Source organism: Megascapheus bottae, chromosome 24 (genome assembly GCF_031878675.1).
Source record: "Megascapheus bottae isolate mThoBot1 chromosome 24, mThoBot2.hap1, whole genome shotgun sequence".
In the NCBI taxonomy this organism is placed as follows: domain Eukaryota; kingdom Metazoa; phylum Chordata; class Mammalia; order Rodentia; family Geomyidae; genus Megascapheus; species Megascapheus bottae.
In genome coordinates, this window is record NC_143532.1 from 12,685,880 (window position 1) to 12,705,149 (window position 19,270).

General features: G+C 55.0%; 3 protein-coding genes across 5 annotated transcripts; 1 reads left to right on the forward strand and 2 right to left on the reverse strand.

Moving 5' to 3' along the window:
* Nucleotides 1–908: 908 nt before the first annotated feature.
* Nucleotides 909–5,509, reverse strand: Elmo3 (engulfment and cell motility 3). 2 transcript variants are annotated; one of them, XM_090357469.1, is made up of 20 exons: nt 5,078–5,507; nt 4,896–4,936; nt 4,744–4,816; nt 4,546–4,596; nt 4,187–4,356; nt 3,998–4,097; nt 3,744–3,895; nt 3,581–3,659; nt 3,433–3,483; nt 3,225–3,347; nt 3,005–3,136; nt 2,816–2,917; nt 2,610–2,718; nt 2,365–2,501; nt 2,124–2,287; nt 1,902–2,014; nt 1,708–1,812; nt 1,523–1,605; nt 1,350–1,436; nt 909–1,262 (listed from the first exon to the last, which is right to left on the reverse strand). In XM_090357469.1, exons 1-20 carry the CDS (start codon nt 5,153–5,155, stop codon nt 1,050–1,052), a joined length of 2,163 nt encoding a protein of 720 aa, XP_090213595.1. In that variant the 5' UTR covers nt 5,156–5,507; the 3' UTR covers nt 909–1,049. The 2 variants fall into 2 exon arrangements, with proteins under 2 accessions (XP_090213595.1, XP_090213594.1); XM_090357468.1 differs by having other exon boundaries at nt 4,187–4,596; nt 5,078–5,509.
* An 80-nt stretch (nt 5,510–5,589) lies between these two features.
* E2f4 (E2F transcription factor 4) lies at nt 5,590–11,744 on the reverse strand. Of its 2 annotated transcripts, none has more exons than XM_090357470.1 (10): nt 11,494–11,744; nt 10,971–11,080; nt 10,692–10,853; nt 10,344–10,387; nt 9,599–9,660; nt 9,089–9,386; nt 8,400–8,612; nt 6,767–6,814; nt 6,512–6,556; nt 5,590–6,413 (listed from the first exon to the last, which is right to left on the reverse strand). In XM_090357470.1, the coding sequence occupies exons 1-10, from the start codon at nt 11,671–11,673 to the stop codon at nt 6,298–6,300; spliced, it is 1,278 nt and encodes a 425-aa protein (XP_090213596.1). In that variant the 5' UTR covers nt 11,674–11,744; the 3' UTR covers nt 5,590–6,297. The 2 variants fall into 2 exon arrangements, with proteins under 2 accessions (XP_090213596.1, XP_090213597.1); XM_090357471.1 differs by having other exon boundaries at nt 11,539–11,743.
* A 1,689-nt stretch (nt 11,745–13,433) lies between these two features.
* On the forward strand, nt 13,434–19,058 carry Exoc3l1 (exocyst complex component 3 like 1). Its single transcript, XM_090357477.1, has 14 exons — nt 13,434–13,644; nt 13,907–13,959; nt 14,148–14,323; nt 14,398–14,617; nt 15,421–16,033; nt 16,111–16,228; nt 16,343–16,468; nt 16,569–16,669; nt 16,871–16,981; nt 17,879–18,008; nt 18,131–18,253; nt 18,358–18,513; nt 18,617–18,741; nt 18,828–19,058. The coding sequence occupies exons 1-14, from the start codon at nt 13,628–13,630 to the stop codon at nt 19,015–19,017; spliced, it is 2,259 nt and encodes a 752-aa protein (XP_090213603.1). The 5' UTR covers nt 13,434–13,627; the 3' UTR covers nt 19,018–19,058.
* Nucleotides 19,059–19,270: the final 212 nt, after the last annotated feature.

A 19,270-nucleotide genomic window follows, 5' to 3' on the forward strand; every position in this document is an offset into this window, starting at 1 on the left:
ATACTCTTGCTTGGCCTTTTTACTTATGGCCTGGCACTCTGCCACTTGAGCCATGTCTTCAGTTCAAATTATTAGAGACTCTCATAGGTTTATCTGTCCAGGCTGGCTTTGAACCTCAATCTTCAGATCTCAGCTTCCTGAATACCTAGGATTATAGGCAGGAGCCACTGGTACTTAGTTCTGAATTAGGTTTTAATGGAATGCAGAGCTTTTGGTAAAGAATTCCCTTTTTTCCAAATCTGCTTCGAAACTCCCACTGGCCTGGGGATGCTTTGGAACAGGGGTTTGTCCCTCAGCAGAGAGCAGGTCCCATGCCTCCCACCAGAGGCCTCCCAATTATTTAAAAAAAAAAAAAAGGCAGCCGGGCATGGTGGCTCACGCCTGTAATCCTAGCTACTCCTAGAGGTTGAGATCTGAGGATCACAGTTCAGAACCAGCCCTAGCGCTAAAAAGTCCGTGAGACTCTTTATTTCCAATTATTCACCAGAAAAACCAGAAGTGGTACTGTGGCTCAAGGGGTAGTGCAGTAGCCTTGAGCTAAAGAGCTCAGGGACAGTGGCCAGGCCCAGAGTTCAAGTCCCACAGCAATAACAACAACAAAAAAAAGGACAGGCCAAGCAGTAGAGGACTAAGTTGAGTTCAGACTGTCAACAGCATTCTAGAAGCATGACTCCCAGATAATACCCCTATGAATGTTGCCCAGAAAGCATCTGTTTGGAGCATTGTCTTCTGCCCTGCTACTTGTTAGATGCCAAAGAGACAACAGGCCATCCCTCTGTGGTTTCAGCACTGAAGGAGAACGAGACTAGTCCTCCCATGAACACCAGCTCCTCACATGTGGCCACTAAGTTTGTGGTCCCGCCTGATGTATTCATGAGCTAAGTTTGAAGACAAGAGGGGGATGACTGTTCATATCTGTCACAAAGTTCAGTGCTTGCTTGACACCCTTTATTTTGCTGTGGCTTCTGCTGGTTAGGGGCCCCACGCTGCTCTACCCTCATTGTGGTTGCTGCAGTTGCAGCAGTTGTGGCCCTTGATCAACCTCCCTGTCAGGGTTCAGTGATGCTGCAGTCATAGCAGAAGTTGAAGTTGGTGGGGGGTGGAGGCACAGGAGGTGGCTGCTCTGGGATGGGTATGTTCTCCAGCTCCAACAACCGCAGCTTGGTCTCCATGGTCAGTAGCTGCTCCAGGTCCAGCCGGGTTTGCTCGCTGCCCATGGGACTACCCAGCAGGGCGCACAACCCATCTGTCCACAAACAGAACTTGGGACAGACAGGGCCAGCTCAGTGAAGGTCTGCCCATCTGAGCCCTCAGCCAACTGCCTGACTCAACTAAGCCCACACACTCACATCTCGCTTGGAGGGAGCAATGAAGTTGAGGTATGCTTCTTCCTCCCCGTGGTCATAGCTGATGGAGAATGCCAGCTCGTAGAGGTCCTAAGGAAGCAGAGGGCAAAGGCACTGAACAGGGAACAGACAGGAAAGGGCAGGCGGGAAGGGACCTGTGGCCCCACTGCATTTACCTTGTTCTGCTTCCCAGAGCCTTTTTCCCGGACGTGAGGGCAGTCCTTGCCAGTTAGGAGTGTCCTGATGTCAGCCACAGCAACTGCAAGAAGAAAACCAGGCTCACTATTGGGGCCCCAGGCAGCCCCGGGGCATAGCGCAGCTGAGGAAAGCAGCTGTTAGAACGTGGCCCTGCCCTTCTTACCCTGTTCTGGCAGGCTTTCTGGGGCAGGGGGCTTGGCTACCTCTTCCACGTCTCCATACTGCAGCACCTTGTGGTTGGGTGACAGGCAGCAGAACCACAGTTTATCTGCAGAAAAGGGGAAGAGGGAAGACGTGATGAGAGAGGCTTGACCCCCACCTACACACCCTGTGCCCCTCCTTATCCCACTCAGAGACCCTGGCGCCTCCGGCTGCTGATCTTGCGGAAGTGCATCCCTTCACAGAGGCGGAGCAGACGCTGCTGGCGGATCAGGCCCAAGAGCTCTGGCTTCAGCTTCTCCCGCAGCTCCCTGGGATAGAGGGGTGGCATTCGGTGACACAGCTGACCTAGGGCACAGGTCCACAGGGTACTTGGGAAGATGGGAACTGGTACAGGGGACTCTGTCCCTTCCAACTCACAGTATGGGAGGGGCAAGGGCGCCCTCCTGGTGCAGCCGCTCCGTCTGCCGCAGCCGTAGCACCTCCCCGTAGGTGAGTGTGTTCACCTTGGTTCGGAAAAGCTCCAGGGATGTGGGCTTCAGGGCCAGTGTGCGGGCCAACTGCTCCCGTACCACCTGCATAACCTGAGGCCCCGCCAAGCTTAACTTGGAGCCTAACCTCTGGGCCCTTTTCCAGTGCTTAGCCTCCCAGTTCCCCCCACCTTGTCAAAATCCTCCTGTGTTGCCCGCATCTCCTTCCAGGTTTTATTCAGCAGCTGGATGGACACGCAAAAGAGCTCGTGGAAGCACTGGTCTTGGCTGAAGAACATGGGAGAGAAGTCCTGGGCCGTTTCGGAGCCTGGAGCAGGGGGGCAGGAGGGGCTCAGGGAGAAAGTGTGTGCAGCCCCTGGCCCTCTCTGCCCTTCCGTCCCCTGTCCCCGGACTTGCTGGACCCAGCACCACTCACAAGGCTCCCCAACATGGAGCAGCTCACACAGTAGCACCGTCAGCTGGATGCTGCTCCGGGCAAAGGGGCACTCGTGCTTATCCTCCCGGCTGCTGTTCTCTAACACGAACTGGTGTCGTGGGCACAGAGTGGGCAGACTGTCAGCTAAGCCTATGGAGACCCTGCCAAGGTGGGACTAGTGCTATCCCCACCAGCCTGGCACTGACCCGGCTGTATGCATTCGGGGCATGTCTGGAGAAGTAGAGCATGTTGTCCAGGGCCAGCAAGCCAGGGGGCACGCGCTCCAGGTCTTGGGCTGGGTTGCTGTTCTGGAGGTAGGAGCACAGGCAGCTCAGAAGGGGCCACAATAGCCCATGTAGAAGCCTTGGGTGGTGACTTGGGTAGAGGTCACTTACAGAGAAGCCCAGTTTGCGAAATTCTCGAGCACAGAGGGAACGGCGGCGGTCTGCACCCAGCCCAGTGCCCAGAGATTCCCCCTCTGATTCAAAGGCAGCCTGGCGCAGAGCCTGCAGCTGCTCTCGCTGTTCCTGGGTTTATCGTTGGGTAAGGGTCCAAATCAGAGACTCAAGGCCAAGCTCCAAGCCATCCCCAGACTGCCTCTCCCAGGACACACACCTGACTGTAGGGGTCGAGTGGTGTGCGCATGCGTGGCTCCAGCAGCCCCAGTGTGAGGGCCTGCAGCACATACAGATGATGAGCCATCTCATCTCCTAGTGGTGCTGCACTATGAATGATGTTCTGGAAGAGAGCCAGGCTGTGGATGTGACTCCCTGGGAGAAGAGGAATGAGGAGGGAGGGCCCTCCCTGGTCCAACCTTTCCTACCTTGTAGATGAACTGGCGAAGGTTCCTCTGCCATAGGTAGTCAAGCATTTGCTGCAGAGGGTATGGAGGGGGTTCAGCGACTGATCCTCAGGTTAGAGCACCATATTCACCAGCTGACAACCCCCACCCAGCCACCAGTGACACTCACCTTACGTTCAGCAGGGCTGGCTCCCTGCAGCAAGGCCGTCAGCAGTGCCATGGCCTTGGTTTGCAGCTGTTGGTTCATCCTATGGCAGGAGAAGCGGTGGGCTCAGTTGCACATATAAGGTCCAATACTGCTCTCCCACCTATATCCCATCCCCAAGGCTTACACCTGAAGGTGAACCAGCAGCCTATCCAGTGGCACTTCACTCTTAACCAGCTGGCCCATAGCAGGGCTGCTCAAGGTCACACTTTCCAGTAACCCAAGGGCCAGGGGTGGCACAGAGGCATCCATCAGGTTCATGTTCACATAGGACACTACCTGTAAGGGGGCAGAGGTGATCACTATCTTACCACCACAGAAGGCCAGATCCTGGCACTATCCCACTGCCCTCACCTGCTGCCTGAGGAAAGGCCCACTCACCTTCCTCACAAAGGGGATGCCAAGCGTCTCCCAGGATACCACGCCATGTTCCATGAGCTCCAAAAAGGCCCTCAGCCCAAGAGCCAGCACCTCACCTAGGCTAGAGGAGATGCCTGCAGCTGAACAGGACCAGATCAATATGTCCAAGCCCGACCACTTTCCCCCATCCCACCACAGTGCTGTGCTCACTCATCCCCATCCTCAATGATAGTGCCCAGTCTCTGAAGCCCATCACGACTGATGACCTCCTGGGCAAAGGTCATGTCTGAGGCCAGCCGGACAAAGTGCCTTAGAGCTTCTCGGCGCCCTTCACGACTGGAATTCTGCAGTTCACTCAAGAGCTGCTCAGCCTTCAGGTCCTGGCAGGGGCAGGGACAGAGTGAAGATGAGGTGGGACCGAAGTTAGGACCAGAATTGAAAGTGTACAGTCGCTGGTGGCCACTAGGTGGAGCACTGCTGTAGAGGGCTTCCAGACCTGGGGTTGAGGCCATCAGGCAGAAAAGAGGCAAAGGGGCAGGGCAGAGGGGATAGGGCAGAAGGGACATTACTGCGGCAGTGGTGAGACATAGGATGCTGCCATTCTTGATCTCCGTCCGATTCTGGAGGAAAACAAAGAGGAACAAAGTCAAGGAGGCCTCAAGGTCAATTGAGTGGTCACTGAGGGAGGGTTTGGGGGGGGGGTCAGTAAAAGAAAGCTCATATTCAAATATGGGGAATGAGTCTGCTGCATCAGAGCCAGGACTCACATTCTCGGTGATGTATCTTCGGTGCCCATCGGCAAACTGCAGGGCAAAGCGCTCCGAGTGAGTCAGGCTCCACCTGCGAGGCCGGGAGCTCAGCGAGGCAGGTAGGGGCGCCTCCTCTCACCGCCCCTCCCCCCGCCTGCCGCCACACTCACGCGTCGCACAGCTCCTTCAGCACAGTGGCCAGGGGCTTTGCCTACAAGTGGGAGCTGTCACTCTCAGGCTGGGAATGGGAAGAAACTGGGGTAGGGAGAAGGATCTGGGGGAAGGGTGGGGTGCCTGCCTGCCCCAAGGGAGGTGGGCAGTGGGGCAGGTGGAGGTCGGACAGTCCTGTGACCTGGTCCAGCTGGATGAGCTGCGGGATGGCGTCTCGCATCTGGACAGCAATCTTCACCACGTTCCGCGGGGGAGCCATGGTCCGGTCCGGCCGGCGGTGGGCCGGCGGTGGGCGCCTGCACCTCCCAGACTGTAACCCCTCCCACCCAGCCCCTACCTGGCCTGGAGCGCTTTAGGCGCTAGAAGGGCGCCCCCTTGGCCCCGACCGGCCCGGGTGACCAGCACTCACAGCCTAGATTCCCACTCCCTACCAGGCGCCGAGGCCTTCCCAAGGGAGCTAGTTCCGGGTTGGAGTCAGGGGGCAGGAGGGTAGGATGGCGCCTGCCCCGGCCGGCCCGCCCCGCGGAGGTGGCCCCGCCCTGCCCCACACACCACACCACACCAAGGTGCGTCAGTGGGGGCAGGGAAGACTGGCTGCCTAGAGCTGCCACACCTCCCATTCCAGCTAGGTGACCCACCCTGTCCCAAGCCGGCAGAGTCTCAGGGAGGGGCCCCAAAGAACCAGATCAAAGATAGCCTTAGGCATGGTCTTTATTCACTTGGACACTGTACAAATATTACAATTTCCTTTTGCTGCAAAAAGTATAAAAATAATCTTTATATAGGAATCCATTGTTACTGTAAATCTTTCTAAATCTCTGCAAATAGCTCTAAACAAAGATAAAAGGATAAATGGAAATGGGGGAGGGGCTATGGAGCAACAGGAGGATGGGACCAACCCACCCAGATTCCTAGCTAGAGACCTCAGTTCCTTCTTACTAGCACTCCCCTACTACCACCTGCAGGTTCCCAGAGCTGGGGCCTCATCATGAGAGGTCCCGAAGCTGTAGGATGAGTGGGTAGGGAAGACAGCTACGGTGAGGCTGGCAAGTTCTCAGCTCCACCCCATCCTTCCTTGGCAGGAGAGAGGGCCTATTTCCCTATGGGGCCATGATGGGTCTATGCCACTGGATGGCAATTGAGCCTGGGTTGTGGAGGGCTCCAGAAAAAGGGAGGCAAACACTTTGGCTCCAGGTGGAGAGGGCTGAGCCTTGTCCCCTGCTCTGCTCACACAGAGCAAATGCTGAAGCAGAAGAGGAAGGCATTGCCAGAACTGTGCAGTAGGGCAATCTGGGAGTCTGTGACTCTCAAGTTGTGTAAGGGTAGGGGTGGGGAAGGTTCCCAGGCAGCCCCCAGCTCAGATAGTCTGGGTCCTAGCCACACAGGGCATGCCTCTGTCAGTCAGAGGTGGAGAACAGGCACGTCAAATAGATCACAGACACCTTCACTTTCATCCAGGTTGTAGATGTAATCGTGGTCTCCAGGGGGTGGAGAAAGACGGAGGAGGGGAGCAAACACTGCAGAGAGTACTAGGCTGAGGCCCTGGACCATGGCCCCACCCAGCAGCCACCCAACCACTGCCCACAGCCACCCTCTACCTTCCTGGACCACCCACCTTCTGAGGACATCAACTCCTCCAGCAGGTCTGAGCTCATGCACTCTGGGAATGGAGAGAACTCACTTATATTCTGGTCCCCACCTCTCCACCCACTAAAGCCCATGAAAGGACCCCCCTCACATGCTCACTGGGAATACCAAGCACAACCACAAGGCTCTCAGAAGGGCAGGAAAGCAGCATTTGGTGAACCATGTCCCTATCCCCAGACCTAGGGGGCGGGGGGTAGGGGTGGGGTGGGGAGACACTACCTACCTCGTGTAGGATCAAAGATTTCTGACAGCTCTTTGGGGAGTTCCAGAACTGAAAGACAAGACAGTCATGCCCATGGGAGAGGTCCCACCACAGTCCCCACCTTCCATGGATCCTATACTATCAACTCTGGGCTTGCCCTGCCCCAGGTGTAGCTAGCTGGCTGGCATTGTTAGTCCACATCTGAAATGTGGTACTCTGAGCCCAAGATGCTTTAGGTACTCCCACCTTTACCAAGCATGTATTCTGTGATACACCCTGAGGTGGGCCACTTGGTAGAGGTGGAAGACACTTTGTTGGGAACTACAGGATGATAAAGCTACTATAAGGCTGATTGGGAGGAGACAGGAAAGAAAAGATAAACTGGAAGGACCACAAGAGGAGTCTGTGCTGGGATTAGGAGTCTGAGGTTTTCCCTAGTGGGAATTAGGGAACCACTGAGAGGTGTTTTTTGGTGTGTGTGTGCTTACATGCTCTACTACTGAGCTGAATAAAGCTGAGTCAAGTTGGCATTTCAGAAATCATTCAGTAAGGATAAAGAGAGAAGTGCCAATAAATCTAAAATCCAGGTGTCCAGTAGGCACCATGAGTGTTGAGGACGTAAGAGACACCAGGGGAAATGTGTGAAACAGACCTTACTTAGAAAGTGTGGGGAGGGCAGAACTGGACAGCCACATACCACACCTGGATGAGCAGGGCCAGGGGACATTTGCCTACAGAGGCAGATATTAAGAAGAATTAAGACATGTAAAAATGAGGTGCTCACTGGAGAAGCAGAGAGCAGTCAGGAAATAGGCATGGAGAGGAGGTAAAAGATCTAAACCAGGGAAAGACTGGATTTCATTTTCCCAAAATACCAAGAGTCAAGAACAGGTATCACCAAAGCCAAATGAGGACAAAGGAACAGCAAGAAACCAAAGAGTAGCAGAGCCAAGCCCTTTAAGATATCTACTAGGTACCTTATCACGATCAGCTCTGGGCTGGGGGCATAACTGAAGTGGCAGAGCACAAGGTCCTGAGTTCAAACCCCAGTACAGTACCACCAAACATACAAACAGGGAGGGAGGGAAAGAGAGAGAGGGAGAGAGGGAGGGAGAGAGGGAGGGAGGGAGAGAGAGAGAGATACAGAGAAACAGACAGATGGGAGGGAGGGAGGGAGGGAGGGAGGGAGGGAGGGAGGGAGGGAGGAAGGAAGGAAGGAAGGAAGGAAGGAAGGAAGGAAGGAAGGAAGGAAGGAAGGGTGAGTGAACAGGGGTAGGGTGAGGTTCTGCCAGCTGCCACCCGGGAGTAATTATAATGATTAAGATGGAGACATGGAATGCAACAGGGGTTACTTTTTCCAGAGGTCCACACATAGGACACAGGGAAGGTAAGACAGAGACAGAGGATCAAGTGTGGATAAGGGAGCCTCAATGTGCACAAAGAGTGGCAGACTGGGACTAGAGAGTGGGCCAGGGAGCTTTGCATTAGCCCAGGAAGGAGAGAAAAGGGCACCAGCACTGACCTGGGTACTGGGCACCCTGCCCTGGCTGCTATCAGTTGGGGGTTGTTAGGGGAGCTTGGTTCTCGTCTCTGACCAAGGACTGGGCTGAGACTGGACTCTCTCTACTGCCTCTTGGTGAGTAGGTAAACTCACCGCCTGTGGGGTCCACCTTGATGGGCTCAAAGGAGGTAGAAGAGTTGGGTCCAGATAAGCTGCTGCTGCTGCTGCTACTGCTGCTGCTACTGCTGCTGCTGCTGTCCAGCAGGGCGGAAGACTGCAGTGGCCTGGTGTCCAGCGCTGTTGAGCCCAGTGGGAGCGAGCTGAGCTCATCATTGTCCTTGCTTTCAGTCCCAGGGCCGCCACTCACTGCAACCAACCATATCCACCAAACCCAATCACACGGTGGTAGGAAACAGGTGGTTGAACCTGGTGGACTCAACCCCATGGTCAGGATGATCACCATCCTGGTGTCCACACCCAAGGTGAATCAGGCACTATCAGTTACCCAGAAGAGAGAACCCAGAAACCAATTACCGAAGGAGGCGGGGGGGGGGAGGTAAGGGAGGGCTAAAGTCTATAGGAGGAAGATGCAAAGACAACATGTGTCCAAGAGGGGCTGCCAGACACTGGCATATTAATCTGTGGAAAACTGTCACACTACTGTCCTTTCAGTCAGAGCTGCCCCATTAAAAAGGGTGCATTCACTGCCACAGCAAGGGAGACTAGCAGAACCAAGGAAAGACAGACCCCCAACAGTCTCTTCTAATCCTCAGGATGGCATTCCACAACATGGACACTGCTTCTAGGGATGCAGAAGATGGCCTATCACCACTGTTCCTCACCTGTGATCTCAGCTGCCAGGCTGGCCACCCCTGGGACTTCAGTGCTGCTAGGAACAGGAGTGGGGGCAGTCAGCTGGGGGCTGCTTGGGCGTGAGGCTTCCTGGGGCTGTGCTAAACTGGGTTTGGGCAGAGGGGGTGGGGTAGAAACAGCAGGTGGGCTCTGGAGCAGATCCTCTGGGGGTGGCACAGGCACAGCAACAGGCGGTGAGCTCCATGCTTCCTTGTTCACCAACAGCACTTCAATGGGACCACTCACACTCTTCAGGTGAATCTGGTACTTCTTCTGCCCATTGAGACCCTAGAGATTGGTTAGTAGGTAGACAGAATTGCAAGCATGTATGGCTTCTATCCAACCCTGGGTGAGGGCCAGTGTCCTCTCCCACTCAGGCTGCCCATCCTCCTAGATAACCCCAAACCCCAGGCCTCCTCTGTGCCCCACCCAGAACTTATCAGGCTCTCCAGTCAGCACCCACCCTCAGTTGACACCGCCTGCCAAGGCCAAGCACCCACCTCTGGGATGGGCACCTCCAGGCTCGTGCCCGATGGGGCCCGGATGGCCAGAAGGGTATCTCCTAGAATGATAAGGAGAATGGGTCAGGGCCCATGGGTTCAATCTGAGCTGGGCATAGAGGTACCTGCTTCATTAAGAAAGATACTAGACAGGAAGCCTTAACTATCACCATAGTGGCTGAGGCTGAGCTAAAGTGCTTGACTCCCTTAGAGCCAAGCATGGTAACCAGGAAATCTAGGTTCAAATACACTTGTGGAGAGATGGCTAGCAATGGGGACCTCTCTCTTCAAATGGCAACCCTGATCTCTAGCTAGTGTTCTGACCAAGACTAATGTTCCTTTCCCAGGACTAGTCAGAGATAGAAGATGGAGAAGGATCAACCTCTGTATCCACAACGCAGGTGAACCAATTACGGGTTGGTTGGAAGTAGGCACCCTTGCCCCATGCATACAAGAATGTGAGATTATGCACAAACACTCTCTTTCCTGTGTATCATACCTCAAAAAACACACCCAGAGGACAGCACTGATGGAGTGAATCCAGAAACCCATCCCAGGATTCCTGTACCTCCTCAATATAGTGGGCCTCCAGGCTGTCAACAACCCTCAAACTTAAGATTTTACCCTACCTGTTTCTACTTAGGCAAGCCCGAGAAACCCTCTAAAGAGGGCATTGAGATCAACGCTTCAGGCTGTGGTTCATGTCCCACGCCCACCGGCCCCCCTTCACCTAGGCTCTGCTCACCGGCAAAACATCTGCAGATGTCCTCATGAGTCACGTAAGCCAAGGTGTGTAGGTTAAGGACAACAGTTGGTGCCTTTCCTAAGGTGCCAACAGGCCACAGAAGAGCCCAAACTTTTTAGATGTCTGACACAGCCTTCAGAAAAAAGTTCTAGGGACTACTGCAGAGGGATCACAGTCCAAGGCTGACAAAGGAGGAGGAACCATGAAGAATACTTGTAAGGCTGGGACCTTGCCAAGGGCTACAGGACCCACCTTGCAAGAAACCAGACCCAGGGCACCACAAAACAAACACAGCTGCATCAGAGTGCCCTTGCCCTCTCCCCGAGTTTGAGCCCATCAGGAGGATATCAGCTGTTTTGCACATCCTCCGTGACATTTCGGATGCTCTGCTGCACCCACACCTTGTGCTGGTCAAGTTCTTGCTCTCGCTGCTGCAGCTCCTCGATCTCTGCCTTGAGCTCAATCAGCTTGTCGGCGATCTCCCGGGTATTGCAGCCTGGCCCCACACCCCTAAGTCCAGGGAGTGAGGCTGAGTAGGGACTGGGTGAACGGAGTCCCATGCCCCAGACCTCTTTCCTCTGCCCCACATCCCTTGAGCCTCCTGCCCTCCAACGGGTCCCCACTTACTTCCATTGGATGCTGTTCTTGGATTTTTTCTCGATCAGCCCAATACCTTCCAGTACGTTGGTAATGTCGTATATCCGCCGTTTCTGGCGTACAGCTAGCGTGTCAGCTGCCTGGTAGACAGAACAGAGTGCAGGAGGCTCGATCCCACTCTTTAGGTGGACCTCCGGTTACCACCTAGCGAGTTGGTCTGGGAAGGGCGGACTTCTGAGTCTCGTTTCTGCTGTGGCTTCCAAGCACTCTAGCCGCTCGGGGCCATGCGGTGGAAAGAGACCTGTCACAATCGTGTGGCGAGGCTCCGACACTCTCTCCCGCAAGCCACCCGGGGAGGGCCACGAGGCCCAACACCTGCCGCCCCGAGCCCGGCACAGAGCTGACGCTCAATGGCCTCCGCTAAATGAATGGAAAAGCGCCCCCCGCGCCGCTCTCCTGGGCGAAAGCACGCTGATGGCGGCGGGCTGCCGGAGGACCTAGCGGGCCCCCCGCCGCCCCGCCGGTTCCCGCTACCGGCTCGGGCCTGGCTCACCAGCTCCCCCGCCCCGCGCCAATCGCCCCTGCGCCTGAGCCGCACCAGCTTGAGGTCAAGCACGCCGTCCTTCGCCTCCTGCAGAAGCGACACGAACTTGGTGGTGAGAAGGCCCAGGCTCTTCTCGTGCCGGCTCGGGGTGCCCGGGGGTGGCGGCGCCTGCGGCCCGGCCTCCGCCATCGTGGACACCCGCCGCCTCCCCTCAGCCAGGCCAGGCTAGGCCGGCGCCGCCACCACTTCCGCTTCCGTTCTAGGCCGCCGGGGCCGCTGGAGTTTGGTCGCTGCTTCCGCTTCCGCTCTGAGTCCTCCCAGGGAATCTGGTGCAATTCGTATCCGCGGGTGCCGACGTAAAACTTCAGGGACCATTAGCAAACATCCAACTGCCGAAGAAGACGAAAAAAAAAAAAAAAAAGCAATCTCTGGCAACTCTAGAAGGCCAAGCGAATTGGAGAAGGATGTAGAGGAAGTCATTGAGAAGCCCCGTCAATAAAGAAGAGGAACTCTCCCCTTACCTCCCTTTGCAGCTTACACTAAGTACAGTGAAATTGCCCATTTTGTTTCTCATCCCAGTAATTGTCTTTCACCAGTCTTCACATTACAGTGCTGAGGCTATATGTCTCCCTTACAGCTATTTGTCAACCAGTGCAAAAGTTGGTGCTCCCTATGTATGAATGTAAGTCCTTAGAGCAGGTCCCAGTATGTAGGAAGGATTGCGGTTTGCTGGTGTCATTTTATTTATTTATGTGGCCCATCCTAGGGCTTGAACTCATGCCTAGATTGTCCCTGCGGCTTTCTCTGCTCAAGGCTAGCACTCTACCACTTGAGCCAGCTTTTTCTGAGTAGTTTATTGGAGATAAGAATTTCCTGCCTTGGGTGGATTCAAATCGTGATCCTCAGATCTCAGTCTCCTGGGTAGGAATGAGCCACTGATGCACAGCTTCGATTTATTGATTTATTTATTTATAACAGTTATTGCTTACTATTGTTGTGTTGTTTTAGATTAGATTCTTTTTTTTGCCAGTCCTGGGTCTTGAATTTCAGGGCCTGAGCACTGTCCTTGGGCTTTCTCAAGGCCAGTGGTAGAGCTGTGGCTCTACCACTGGAGCCACAGCACCATTGCAGCCTTTTTCTATATACGGGGTACCGAGGAATCAAACCTGGGTCTTCATGCATGCTAGGCAAGCACTCTTACCACTAGGCCAAACTCCAGGTCTGTTTTAGATTAGATTCTAAGAAAAATAGATGTTGAGATTGGCAACAAGTCTATTGAGAGTCCATACTTGTAAGGGAGTAAAACAAGCAGAATTAGGCAGGCATAGTTACAATAGGGCCCTCAACCCATACCACGAGATCTGAAATGAGAAAGGCCTTTGTATTGGGTCTTTGAACTCCAGTATCAACTCAGAGCCTCAGCTGTGAGAGCTCAGAAACTTATAGCTTCTGAAAGCTAGGAAATGAGAGCCTCTGTCCTAAATGGTAGGTTTTGAATAGTATACCAATGAGTCATTATTACTCCCTTATAGTCCCTTGCATGGCTCCCTATCACTCTCAGGATTCACAAATTTTATGACTCTTGTCCTGCCATCAGCCACCCTCTCCCTCTTCACATCAGTTGGTGATCTTGCCTCTGCAAAGGAACACACCCTTTTCCCAGGGGTCCATTGGCCCAGTTTTCATACTGTTATGTCTACCTCCATATCTGCACCCTTTGCCCTTTACCCCCATGGAGGCCAGTTGTGCTCACATTGGTGTCCTCAGTACTAAGAGGTCCTGGGTGGGCCAGTCAGGACTTGGGAGATCACAGGGAATGACCCTGCCCCCACTCCTCTCCTCGGGAAGTGGCGCCTAACCCTCCCCACCTCAATCCAGATGCTCTTTCCTGTTGGGAATAAAGTGCTAGAGATTCGGCTTCCTTCCTTTCTTGCTTAGAGAGAGGGGGGAGGGAGGAAGGAAGGGATTTCTGGGCTGGGGAGAGAGAGAGAGGCTTCCTTGGGAAGAAGAATTCTACTTTTGTGTGCCACTGTGGCTTGGCTGGAGTCACCCTGTGACTGTGAGCTGTGAGGGTGTGCCCAGCTCTGCAGAGGGAGACAACCTTTCTGAAGGCCAAGGCTCTTGGCAGAGAACAGAGGACTGGATGTCTGGTCAAGTCTGGTAAGTTCAATGACAAACTGTCTTGGGCATTTCAGAGCAGGAACAGCCTGTCCCCTAGCCTCCCTCACTTGTATCTTACAGGGACACAACCCTGAGCCCCAGCAGGCCAAGACCTCCCTATCATTTCCTGGGGGGGCTGGGCAAGTGCCTCCCTCCTTTTTCTCAAAGGAGCCTAGACAGAGGCGGCTTCTCATAGGAACATCTAGTCTGCCTGCTCTACTCCAGGCCGCATCGCCGTACCTCCTCATTTCCACTCTTCCAGGTCTGCCATGGATTCAGCAGCAAAAGATGAAATGCAACCTACACTTCCTCCTGGTATGAGCCTAATGGTAGGGACAGGGGAGGGATGACAAGGAAGTTGGGAATGATGGGCTTGGGTCTGTCCCTACCGGCTTTGACTAGAGAAGAGAGAAGAAAATGCTACCCTGGGGGGAGGGATGAGGAGCCAGAAGAGCAGCATTTTTGCTGGCCAGGGGCTCTTCCTGACTGACATGGCTGGCCAGGCTCTTCCTGTCCATGGCCTGAATGGCCAGAGCAGGAAAGGGCGGAACAGCTGGCCAGGGGTGCAGCACTAAAGTGGGCCTCAGGCATCTTCTACCGGCCAGAGCAGCTGGCCAGGCTGAGCCAGTACCGTAGCCGAGAGATGCAACGTACCTACTCCCTGGAAGCACGCCTCAAGGTGGGCATGGAGAAGCCGGGTGGCAGTGTGGGGTGAGCTACTGACCAGGCCTCACTGGCTGCCTCCTTCCACAGTCAGTGGTGCAGTCCTACTTGGAAGGTGTGCAGACTGGAGTTTGGCAGTTGGCTCGGGCCTTAGAGGCTGTGCAGGGAACCCGTGAGGCCCTGAGCCAGGCTCAAGAGCTGCTCCAGAACTTGGCCCAAGCCTCCAAGACCCTCCAGCCTCTCCGGGAGCGAGTTGCTCAGCACAAGCAACTGCAGGCCCTGTCTCAGTTGCTTCCCAGGCTGCAGGCAGGTGAGTGTGGAGGAACCTTGGTTGGACCTCAGATTCCAATAGTCAATCTGTAAATATCCATACTGATCAAGGGCCGAGGAAGAAAGGATTCCTTGGGAAGAAGAATACTAGATGGGGAATTGCGTGGAGAGATCCACCAGACTGCCCAGAGAGTAATCCAAGTTCCAAGTGGCATGTGAAGCAGGCTGCAAACCCAGTTCATGCTGGCTTCCTCAGGCCTAGGACTCTCAAGTCATCACGATATTCCATTAGTATGGCTGTTGAATACCCACTGGTTAATTGTTTTTTCCTCTTGTGGGGCTTGAATTCAGGGCCTCGGTGCTGTCCTTGGGCTCTACTTGCTCAAGGCTAGTGCTCTACCACTTTGAGCCACAGTGCCACTTCCCGTTTTGAGGTGGTTGTCCAGTGGTTGTTAATATTTTTAAAGGGCTGGGATATAACTCAGTGGTAGAGCACATGCTCAAACATATTTAGGACCTTGACTTCAATCCCTAGCATACAGTGTATATCTTTTTTTTTCTATAGATGAGTAGCCATAAGTGTGTGTGTGCATGCGAATCTTTTCCTGTGTGGGTAAACTGCAGTTACAGCCATGCTTCTGCCTTCTTTCCAGCATCTTTGATTTCCTCATGTTCCATTAGCTCAAAGCTTGACACCTAGCCCACCAGGCTTTTAGGTTTTGTGCCTGGATCCTTCCAGATTGGCCAATGCTGAACTAGTTATTAAATATTTTATCCATTACCCAGCCTCAGTGTCTCAGCATCCTTTGTTGAGACCCAAGGCTGTCCCTTCTCCTTCATTAGTGCCAGCTGCAGTGGCCCACACACAGAGCCTGATTGATGCCCAACGGCTTTTGGAGGCCTATGTGAGCCTGCGGGAGCTGGAGCAGCTGCAAGAGGAGACATGGGGGCCCCTCGGGGGACTGGAGTTACCAGTCTTCCAGGGGCTGGGCCTTCTGGCTGAAGCATTGGGCCAGGCTGTGGAGGCAGCTGCTGGGGCTGCAGGGCAGCTGGCACGAGAGGATCCAGCCCTGTTGGTGGCTGCTGTTCGTGTGGCCGAAGTGGAGGCTAGGCGTACAACCTCCCTGGGGCAGGCTCCCCGAGACTGGCGGCAGCGATGTCTGCAGGCACTGCAGACAGGCCTAGAGCGGGTCCACTTTGGGAAAACTGTCTTGCCAGAACCAGGGTGCCTCGCAGGGTGGCTGGAGGCTCTGCAGGTGGCCCTGCCGGCTGAGTTAGCCATTGCTGAAGCACTAGTAGCCCCCTGCTGCCCACCACACTACAATATAGTCCAGCTCTGGGCCCACACGCTGCACAGTGGCCTGCGCCGCAGCCTGCAGCAACTCCTGACAGGACCTGAGCTGGGAGCCGCTGATGCCTTCGCCTTGCTGCACTGGGCACTGCACATCTACCTTGGGTCAGTGTCTTTGGAAGTGTGATAAGTGGGAGGATGAGAGGCTGGGGCTCTGTGTGACATCTAGTTACCCATTGTAGGGAGGAAATGATGGGGAACGCAGAGTTGGGGCCCGAGGCTGATGTATCTCAGCTGGAGCCCCTCCTGACCTTGGAGAATATCGAGCAGCTGGAGACAACATTTGTGGCCAAAGTCCAGGTAAGTAGTTGAGTTCCGGATGTGATGTGATGCTCTGCCCTTTATCTGCAGAGGTAAATGTCTACCCATCTCTGCCAGGGCCAGTACCCTCCTACATCTTGCCCTTTCTCTTAGGCAAGTGTAGCCCAGTGGCTACAGAAAGCTCTGGATGGGGAGGTTGCTGAGTGGGGCCGGGAGCAGGAACCCAATACAGACTCATCTGGCTTCTACCATTCACCAATGCCAGCCATTGTACTGCAGGTAGGTGGGGAATAACCAGGCAAGAGGACAACTCTCACAGACAGCAGGGAGATGAGCAGGTCTTGGGACTTCACTGATGACTGTCCATCCCTGCCTGTAGATCTTGGCTGAGAACATTCGTGTGACCAGTGTGGTCAGTGAATCTCTACAGCAGCGGGTGCACAGCATGGCGCTGTCAGAACTGGGCACATTCCTGAGGAGGTCTGCCGAGCAAGCACCCCACTCACAACTCCCAAGCCTGCTCCCCAACCACACAAAGTGGGGGTGTTGAATGATTAGTGTATATCCGTGAGAAAGGGCTCATTCAGACAAGGATTTGGAAGTGGGGTGAAGTGTGCAGGACTAGGGTGGTGGGCACACCATGGAAACAGCAAGTCCAGGAAGCTCCTCTGCTAATTTTAGCTTCAGCGATGCTCTGATCCATTTCTCTCGAGACCACCTCCGGGGTGAAGGCCTAGCTCCTCACTACGTGCCCTACCTACTGGCTTCCCTCAACCACCAGTCAGCACTGAGGTACCCAAAGTTCCCAACAAAACCACTTTCACTCACCATCTACTGAATTCCTACTGTGTATGGGTCCTGCTAACACAGCTGATGGGAGAATCTGATCCTAGTTCTGCCAATTACTAGTTGTATAACATTGGATAAGTTACCTAAGCCTCACTTTTTTCCCCTTTTTGTTGTTGTTGTTGTCAGTCCTGGGGCTTGAACTTGGGGCCTGGGGACTGTCACTGAGCTTTTGTTCTCAAGGCTTACGCTTTAGCATTTGAGTCACAGCTCTACTTCTGGCTTTGGGGGGGAGGGTTATTTAATTAGAGATAAGGATCTCATGGCTTTTCCTACCTGAGCTGGCTTTGAACCACCATCTTCAGATCTCAGCCTCCTGAGTAGCTAGGATTACAAGTTTGATCCACCTGACTCCAGCTTCATTTTTTAAAAATATTATGTGGGCAATAATAAAATAATCTGAGAATCATATGAGATAATGGATGTGAAATATCTATCACAGTGACACAGGGTGCCAATTATTAAATTCACAGGTGTTTGTACCAGGTGTTAGCTGAGGTTTACGCATTTAAACAAAACAAGAAAATATTTTTTTTCCCTTCTTGGGAGTCACGTTCTTGATTTTTATTTCACTCCATCCTGCCAGAGATGAGCGCTTCCCTTTCTTATGAGGAAGCAGAAACCGAAATAATGACTAAAGCGATCAAGGTCCAATGCGGATTCGAGGCAGGTCCCTTTCCCAGCCTAGGCTCTCATCTGTGGCACCCTAAGCCTTCCTAACTGCCCTGCTCGCCCCGCTCCCGCCACACACTTGCGCCACAAGGTGGCGCCCGAGAGGTCTTTCCACGAGGCCGGTGCGGGCCTTGGCCTTGGTCCTGAAGTCTTACTTTTGGGTCTGTCCAGCTCTTCCCTGTCTGTCCTCCTGCCCGATGGAGTCGCCTCAGGAATCTTGGCTCCAGTAGAAGCCGCGCTGGACGAGTTGCAGAGGCGGATCAGCCGCCTCGTGTTGGAGGAGCTGCAGGTGGAGCTGCAGGTGAGGCTTCCTTCCTTCCAGTCGGGATGGGGATGGGAGGCCGGGGATCGCTGGCGTGGGGTAGGGGGCGGCGGGATCCGAATCGTTTCTCCAGCCTCAGCGTGGCCCGGCACGCTCCCCAGCCCCTGTTCGCGGGTCTTCCCTCCCGCCGGTGGCTGTCGAGCTCTGAATTGTTGGATCGTGTGTGCGAGCAGACGTCACGCTTCTGCCAAGACTTCTGGCGAGTGCGGAAACCCGCAGCTCAGGTGGGTGGCTTGGGCGGATTGGGGTGGCGGGAGGGAGCCATTCGAGCGGGAAAGGCGATCTGGACCCCACCCCGCCCCGCCTGCCTACGTCCCCTTCCCCGTAGCTGCTGCTCGCCGAGGCAGAGCGCACCGTGGTGCTGCAGTACCTGCACGCGCTGATGCAGGGCCGTCTCGTGTGCCGCGGGGCGGACGAGCGGACCCAGGCCGCCCAGCGCCTGCTGCACGACGCCGCTCAGCTCAAGGAGCTTTTCCTGGGTTTGGTGAGGACTCCCCGGGGCGGGGCAGACAAACGAAAGGCCCTCTGGGGCGGGAACCCAGGGTGGGGGGCCGGCCGTCGTGAAACCCCCGCTGCCACGTGTCTAGGGCCTGGAAGAGAGCGTGCATTGCACGCCCGTGCTGCTCGCTCTGAGGGAACTGCTGAATCTCCGCGATCCTACCCTGCTCGGCCTCGAGGTGGCAGGCCTCCGGCAACAATTTCCCGACGTCAGGTGCGGGGTGTGTGTCGGGGTGGGGGCATGGAGGAAGTCCCAGAGAGGAAAGGCGGGGCCTGATGCGCCCCGCGGTGCCCCTGCAGTGAGGATCACATCTCCGCCCTCTTGGACCTGCGTGGGGACGTGTCCCGAGAGCAGCGCCAGGCTGCGCTCAGCTCGCTGCAGGCGGGTCCGCCGCCCTCGCCCTCCACCGGCCGTCGAGTACTCTTTAGCCTGGTGCCGGCGCCAGCGCCCTCGCTGTCCTCCTGCCTCCCCTCTGGCCCTTGCTCCTGAGGCTCCTCAAGCTGCAGAATAAAGCCGCGCTCTCTTCCATACGCCTTGACTCTCTGTGTTGGGGAGAGGTGGGAGTGTGTGTGGAGGTGACTGCGAGGGTCCAAGCGTCCATGCCCAGTGACACGATTATCCAGGCTGCAGGCCTAGCACCCTGGTGGCGCCCTGGCTACCCAGACAGGACTGCGCTGCGGAGTACCCAGGACTGTCTTCGGGTACTTGAACTGCTCCTCTAAGTACCTATGGCCTGGGCAAT

What these genes read in the sequence shown, in the direction of transcription:
- Elmo3 (XM_090357468.1), bottom strand. Translation starts at nt 5,155, where the DNA reads ATGGCTCCCCCGCGGAACGTGGTGAAGATTGCTGTCCAGATGCGAGAC. An exon ending in CCAGCCCTGCTGAACGTAAG is followed by an intron (nt 3,484 to 3,580) that starts GTGAGTGTCACT and finishes TACCCTCTGCAG; the next exon opens with CAAATGCTTGACTACCTATG. An exon ending in CCCCGAATGCATACAGCCGG is followed by an intron (nt 2,719 to 2,815) that starts GTCAGTGCCAGG and finishes CCACGACACCAG; the next exon opens with TTCGTGTTAGAGAACAGCAG.
- E2f4 (XM_090357470.1), bottom strand. Translation starts at nt 11,673, where the DNA reads ATGGCGGAGGCCGGGCCGCAGGCGCCGCCACCCCCGGGCACCCCGAGC. An exon ending in TGGAGGTGCCCATCCCAGAG is followed by an intron (nt 9,387 to 9,598) that starts GTGGGTGCTTGG and finishes ACCAATCTCTAG; the next exon opens with GGTCTCAATGGGCAGAAGAA. An exon ending in GGAGTTGATGTCCTCAGAAG is followed by an intron (nt 6,414 to 6,511) that starts GTGGGTGGTCCA and finishes TACTCTCTGCAG; the next exon opens with TGTTTGCTCCCCTCCTCCGT.
- Exoc3l1 (XM_090357477.1), top strand. An exon ending in CTGGGCACATTCCTGAGGAG is followed by an intron (nt 16,670 to 16,870) that starts GTCTGCCGAGCA and finishes TGCTAATTTTAG; the next exon opens with CTTCAGCGATGCTCTGATCC. An exon ending in CAACAATTTCCCGACGTCAG is followed by an intron (nt 18,742 to 18,827) that starts GTGCGGGGTGTG and finishes GTGCCCCTGCAG; the next exon opens with TGAGGATCACATCTCCGCCC.